Here is a 7,738-nt window from a genome sequence, read left to right as displayed (position 1 = left end):
CCTTGCCTAGTATAAATGTAATCTGTGTGCGTCTGTGTGTGCCTCTGTGTCTGTGCGTGTGTGTCTGTGTGTGTCTGTGTGTGTCTGTGTGCGTCTGTGTGTGTTTATAAGGGCAGAGCAGCTTCAGGAATGAATTATACACTGTAAAATGCTTTGGGTATCTTGAAATGCACATTAAAGCCACACTATGTAACTTTTCTAGTGAGGGTAGTCTGCTCTCTTTGTTCCAATGTTCCACAGTATGGCATTTAACTTATGTGTCTTGCATTTATTCAATTACTGCTGTTTATATTGCTAAGAAAATACCTTGAAAAACATGCCTTCTCAGTGTCCGTGGGCTTGCCTTGCCACAGATCTGACCCGTATCTTGGCCTAGTGCTGTCATCGTAATTTCACACATGGAGACAAGCTGGTGGCAGACAAACCGGACCAGAAAAGTTACACAGTGTAGCTTTAAGACATTACATATGGGATTTCTTTACGGTCTAAATAAATGGTAATATTTTCATTTTGTACGATACTCTCTTTAAACGATCTGCAGAAATGAATCCTCTTTTTTAATTTATTCATTTTTTGTTGTATTCGGTGTATTTTACAGAAATCTCATGTTATTTTGTGAATTGTTGGTGCTTATTTCCTTGTACAGATTAAATGGGATTTTGAATGAAAGCCGATTACACCCTCCACTGAGAAACCTTTGGACTTTTGCATGATTTTGAATACACCATTTTACATACACTTTACATCCTGAAGAAACGGAGACATTTAAGAAGTTAATACGTGTACTCCGTCACAGTGACCACATTATACATCTTAAAAGTATATTGTTATTCTGAATTAAAGTGCGTATAACAGGTTTTTATGATTCTCTCATTTCGACTTAACCTGTTGCATTTTATACCAATCATGAAGCAATCTGTGAAGAAAAGTTGAAAAATATGTTGAAAGTTACAGAAAGTAGAGTTTTAAAACATGTAGATGACAATCAGTGGTGGAATGGAACAAAGCAAAAGAAGTAAAGTACTACACTTAAAGTACAGATACCTATAATTTGTACATTTGACAGTGGATACTTTTTACTTTTACTTCGCTACATTTGAGAGCAGTATTTGTACTTTCTACTCCACTACATGTTTGAACTGGGCTAAAAAGTAGAAGTATTTTTTATTAATGTTTGAGACCTGCTGAAAAGTCTGAGTTTATTTTTAACATGTTCACAATTTGAGCAAAAATATACAAATAAAAACTAGAAAAAGTGATCGATTCAGTTGTTTCCACTGAACAAAACTCAGCTCAAATCTTTATCAAAATCACTACATCTGAAGTTTTATTAGACCTCGAAGTCTGCACAAAACACGTTTACTTTTTACTCTTTATACATTTTCAAACAGGTGCTTAAATACTTTTACTCAAGTATATTTTTTCATGTGATACTTAAACTTTTACTTGAGTATTTTTCGTACTTTTACTTAAGTAACACACATGATGGCATCACATTAGAGAGAATTATGTCCAAAAGTAACAATTTTTCTGATACTTTAAACATTAATTCAACAAAATAAAAGACGCTTCTTACATTTTTATTTGTCAAATCATAATTTCTGTGTGCGTTAGAAGTGTTTTGTGCTCGGTTTATGACATGGTTGCTAAGTAACAGCTATGAAATTCCCTAATCATAATTTCCATCCAGGAAGTATGATTTTAAACTGAAAAAAGGGCCAAAATGTAAACAATTTATTTGAAAATATAGTGTAAAATGGAAAACTAAATGGTATAGGTCAGAGGTGTCAAACACATTTTCACCGAGGCAAATGGCCACCCTCAAAGGGTCAGATGTAAAATAAATGTAACTACTTTTTAAACTTGTTAATTAAGTGTTTCTGTATTTATTACTTATATATATATATATATAAGTTACAAATATCACGTATGCATTTGTCTAGATGTAAAAATATGGCTGTGTAACTGTGTATCTCCTGATAAAATGACATTTTAAGACCATCATACCTTTCAACTTACCATGTCGAGGGCCGGATAAAATTATGTGGAGGTCCACATTTGGCCCACGGGCCTTGAGTTTGACATATGTGGTATAGATGATAAACTTTTGGGAAGATGTTTGTTTGTTTGTTTTTTTAAATCTAAATAGAGTAACTTTACTTCAAAATAGTATCTCACAAGTGGAAGTGCAAAGTAGTGGTCCGAGAAATTACTCAAGTAAAAGTAAAAAAGTATTTGTGAAAACTACTACTTAACTAAGAGTAAGTTAAAGAGCAACTGTTGGGACGTAACATCAGATTTATAACATGAAGTGAATGTAATTTGAAGGACAAAACATTAAATAATGCACAAAATCTGGTATTTTTAAAGTAGAGAACACACAAAAATGAAACAAACTCAATCATATCTGAAGGAGCTGCAAGAAACACAAATGTTCAAATCATTTCATATTGTCGACATAAAGTTTTGCCACTTTAGATTTACTCACAGTGGGAAGAAGAACCACAACTTTTACCCGAGTAAGAGTACTGTTACTTCAATACAAATATTAAACTAGTAGGGGTTGCAGTAGCTCACTTGGTCGTCTATTGATCGGAAGGTTGGTGGTTCGAATCCCGCTCTCGACATGAACATCATTGGTTGTGACTAAATAGGAGTAAAAGTACGCTGCTATGAAAGTACTCTGAAAAGTACAAAAGTTACTTAAGTAAATGTAACTGAGCACTACCCACCTCGGATTATAAGGTGGATATAATGTTTTTTATACTGAGACAGTCTTGGTCTTGTAATCCGATCGATTCCCAAACAGCTGTATTCATTTATATAAGATGAAAGAGGAGAATTTGAATGTCGTGGGCGTGAGCGACGCCAACAAACCATAAACTGACCAGAGCAGGACACAACCATAAGCCAAGTGAGGACTTCAGGGTCAGGTACGTTTCAATTTTTACCCATTTAAGTTAAAGAATCTATTAACAAACTACATTTAAATGTGATAATTAATGTATGAGTTTATTTAGCAGATATGAAGTGGACAGGAGCGGGTCTTTTGTTATTTCCAGGTACGACAGTATTATTTCATATGTTTAGAGATAAGAAGTTGTAATGTTATTTTATGTTCTCAGAATGCAGCAAAAGTGAGGTAAAAATAAGTAAAATGCTGTGGTGGAAGAAGTAAAAATACACATATCAGAGCAAAAAAACACTCAAGTAAAAGTATCACATGAAAAAATCTGCTTAAGTTAAAGTATTACAGTACATGTTTAAAACTGTACAAAGTACAAAGTAAAAGTATTTCACACAGATTTTGAGATGTAACAAATCTTCAAATATGATGTTTTCTGGCTGTTTTTATTTGTATATTTTTATTTTGCTCAAATTCTGAACGTGTTAAAATTAAACCCTCAGCCTTTTCAGCAGGGCTTGAACTATAATAAAAAATACTTTTACTTTTCAGTCCAGTTCAAAAATGTAGTGGAGTAGAAAGTACGGATACTGCTCTCAAATGTAGGAAAGTAAAAGTAAAAAGTACACTTTTAAATGTACTTAACAGATACCTAAAATTTATACAGTACTTTTCTACTTTTACTTCATTCCACCTCTGGGTTTGTTAACATCGTACCCGGGGTAAATATTTATCATAATTTCATTTTAGTTAAGTAGCAGTTTGTAAAAAAAAAATTAAATAAAATAAATAAGCTAAAAAATAAAAAATAAATAAATAGATAAATAAATAAAAAATAAAATTAAAATTAAATTAAAAAAATAATTAAATTCAAGTCAATTAAAAATAAATAAATAAATGTAATAGATACAAATTAAATAAAATAAAAAAAATTAAAAAGTTCTAAAATACAGGAAGTAACACAAAGTTCTAAAACTGTTCTAAACATCACCTGTCATCGGGTGGATGTGATTCATGTTAAACACTACACAAATAAAATGAATACTTCACCGGACTGTTCTGTGTTTAAAAAGACAGACGTTTGCGTACACCACAGACTGTTCTTTATCTGTTTATCTCTCTGCAGGTTTCTTCAGCCTGGCCTTAGCTTATCCTCAGAAGACCTTCCATTTCATCCCACAAAAACTGGACTGGCCCAGCGCTCGGACCCACTGCTTGAAACACTTTGTGGATGTAGCTTCTGTCGCAGATGTGAAGGACCTGGCGGAGATGAGCGGTTTGGTCAACACTGCGGATGAACACGTCTTTGTGGGGTTAACGGTACAGTATATTCCAGGGTTTCACATGACAACGTTCTAGTTCTAATCAGAGGTCTGTGTAATCGAAATTAAATGTGTCAACTGGACAAATCGCTGTAGGAGTGAAGACGTTTTGTTGTTCATCCAAGTCTCTTCTTCAGTTCTGGTCAGATTGCTGGTGGACACTGCCTTATATCTGTCTGAAGGGAGGAGCTAACAACATTGAAACTGTAAACAGCTATTGTCTCCAGTTTCAGCCTTAAGGACCCAATTCAACCTGTAATGGCTGCCTATTGTTCTCTTTGTTCCTGTTTGTTTTGGGTCTGAGGATAAAGTTGTAGCTCGGTGAGATCGGTGAACCTGAAACATAATCTCTCACCGATTTACAACTCTATCCTCAGACCCAAAACAAATAGGAACAAAGAGAACAATTAAAGATTCAGATCACAGGGACAGATTTCCAGAGTAGTGTTTTTTGCAGAGTCGAGCTAAACTCAGGAAATCCAGACAGATCAGAGAGTGGACAAAGAGCCACTGACAACACATACTATAACATTTAATTTTGTTGTTGTGTTACATTTAACGTTCTAATAGAAGTTAGCATTAGCATTAGCCTTGATACACAAAGACGTATATTTCTGTGCACTGTCTGATCAGTCGGGATTTACTGATTTTAGCTCGACATTACGCCTGAAATGGTTGTGTCGACTGTTCCTCTGATTGGACCTATCCAGCTGCCGTTGTGCACAGAGCCAATTAAAAGTGCAAATTACAGGTTTTCACATTTTTCAGATGACTTGGTTTTGTTGGATAGTTCATGTGGTAAATATTATTCTTATGTTCAACAGTATATCACTCACTTAACAAAAAGAGATATAGTGTTATCCTCATATATTAAATTGTCAGATTATAACAGAAATTGTATAAATTAGATGAGCTTTGGCCTTTGTTTACAGTATGGTTGCTAGGTAACAGCTATAGAATTACAGTGTCCAACCAGGATTCATTATTAACTTCACCAAAATGTTCAAATTTGAAAAAAACTAAGCAACTAGCTAAAGCTTAAATTTTGTTTACTCAATAAGGACGATCTACCATCCGCTTGTCTCCATGAATGTCCCACAGTACGGCATTAAATTTGATATTAAATAGAAATGGTGTATGTTTTCAGAGAGAGTGGGAGTGGACGGTCTTGGACTCGGAGGACCACAGACAGACCCAGATCGGGTTTGAGGCGTTTGGAGCCGGAGAGCCCAGAGAGGAGCACGAGTGTGGGATGATCCAGGCCTCAGGAGAGTGGAGGACGGAGACCTGCAACACGAAATGGCCCTTCGTCTGCCTCGATGGTCAGATACAAGACTGTGGTGTTCAGGACTTACAGTTTTCTAACAGTCCATAGTATAATAATTGATATAAACCTATAATCAAAATTGTTACAAAATGTCAGTGGCGATAGGTTACTATTGTAGCCACAGCTGCCCTGGGACAGAATCACTGCTGCCCCCTGTGGCTCCTGGTCCTGACCCAGCCACGTCCTACTTAGCTATTTTCTAATGTCGCCACACAATGTCGTGAAGCCAATTTGAGTTCAGAAAGTGAAGAAGCAACTTTAAAAACACTGAGAAGAGAAGGGATAGCACCACCTTGTGACATCAGCAGGTGGGACAGGAGTTTATGAGTGCAGTCACAAACACGAGTAAAGCTGTTTAAATAAGGCTAAAGTGAAGAAAAGCGCACCACCTCATGACATCAGTAGGGGCATTGAAGATTTGGAGGTCTCGAGAACAACAGGTGACCAGGCAAACTGAATAAAAAGCAACTCCTGGTGCGTTTTGGATAAGGAAATAGTAACATTGTTAAACTTTATAAAATGTAGGTCCTTCCTTCTGCGTTTTCACTCTTTCACGTCTCTTGTATTTGTCCTTTGTGCAGTGAACGTGGCTCACAAATTCGTGAAGGGAAACGGCTCTAAAGTCTGGGGCCAGGCCAGGAATTACTGCAGGACTCATCACACTGACTTGGCCAGGATCCGGAGCCAGGAGGAGAACCAGCTCCTTGTGGACCTCTATGACAGGTCCTCGGACGGGAACTGGAATGAGAGCAAGGACGGCACCAGGGAAGGAACCAAGAACGGGACCTTCAACGAGACCCCAGACGGAACCTGGAACAAGACCAGTAACGGGACCGTGTACGAGACCTGGAACGGGTCTTGGATCGGCCTGACCAAGCGGAGTTGGAGCTGGTCTGACAGGATGTACCCAGGGTTTGTCCCGTGGGTCCCAGAGGAGCCCAGAGCTGGAGGAGCGGAGGCCTGCGCCGCCCTCCACGTCAGCGGGGAGCCGATGGGGTTCGTCCCCTGGAACTGCAACGATCAACTACCGTTCTTCTGCTACTCCTGTGAGCGTGTTTCAGATTTTATAAACATTTATTTAAAAGTAGGACAGCAATGATTAACTGACAAATCACAATAGGTAAAAAAAATAAATAAATTTAAAAAAAAAAAATAATAATAATAATAAGAAGAAGAAGAATTTGACTACATGACTGATAAAATATATATATATATATATATATATATATATATATATATATATATATATATATATATATATATATATATATATATATATATATATATATATATATATATATATATATATATATATATATATATATACATTTTAGTACACATACTACATCAAAACTGGAACTAAACCAGAAACTCAATCTAGACCAGACTAGACCAGAACTAAACCATCTACATCAGGAATAAACCAGGTTCAAACCAGGACCTGAAAGTCCAAAGAGCTGCATAGAAAAAGGATTTTAAAACCACACACAGTTTAACCAGAGATGAGTATCCAAAGAACCGCAACTGTGACCACCCTCCTCCCGGTTCTTGAAGTACATTTCTCATTCATTTTCCCCATAGACTTTGTGGGAAAAAATGGTATTAATAGTTTGAAAGCTCGGGATAATCAGCTGTGCTTGTACTAATGACCACAAGACCTATCATTTTATTTAGAATCTGCTTCTGAAACTTGATAAAGTGCTAAGTTATTAAAACATTTCTCCAGATCTTGTGTTTTAAATGTGCTTTGTGGACTTAAAACAACCACATTATGGAGATTAGTTAGCACGTAGCTGGTTAGCCTCCACGATAATAATAATAATGGCTTACACATGTCATTATTCATTCATTTTCACACTTGGTGATGGTAAGCTACTATTGTAGCCACAGCTGCCCTGGGGCAGACTGACAGGCTGCCAATCTGTGCCATCGGCCCCTCCAACCACCACCCATCATTCACGCACACACCACTTTCATACTAGGCAATGTGAGTGTCCTTAGGGTCTTGCCTAAGGACACAATGACAGAACTTGGTCCAAGCGGGACTCGATCCTCCTTCGGGTTGGGGGACCAACACTCTAACCACTGAGCCACTGTCGCCTTTGCCTGATGCCTGATGCCTTTGAACTATTAGTATTTGAATTCTTAGAAAAGTCTATGGGAAAAATGAATGGAAAATTTACT

General features: G+C 36.8%; 1 protein-coding gene across 1 annotated transcript; it reads left to right on the top strand.

Annotated features, from left to right (window-relative positions):
• The first annotated feature begins 3,894 nt into the window (after window positions 1-3,894).
• LOC129457142 (uncharacterized) lies at window positions 3,895-6,653 on the top strand. Its single transcript, XM_055229242.1, has 3 exons — window positions 3,895-4,225; window positions 5,375-5,549; window positions 6,136-6,653. The coding sequence occupies exons 1-3, from the start codon at window positions 4,175-4,177 to the stop codon at window positions 6,651-6,653; spliced, it is 744 nt and encodes a 247-aa protein (XP_055085217.1). The 5' UTR covers window positions 3,895-4,174.
• The last annotated feature ends 1,085 nt before the right edge of the window (window positions 6,654-7,738 follow it).

Source organism: Periophthalmus magnuspinnatus, chromosome 18 (assembly GCF_009829125.3).
Source record: "Periophthalmus magnuspinnatus isolate fPerMag1 chromosome 18, fPerMag1.2.pri, whole genome shotgun sequence".
Lineage (NCBI taxonomy): Eukaryota > Metazoa > Chordata > Actinopteri > Gobiiformes > Gobiidae > Periophthalmus > Periophthalmus magnuspinnatus.
This window is presented reverse-complemented; position numbering and strand designations above follow the sequence as displayed.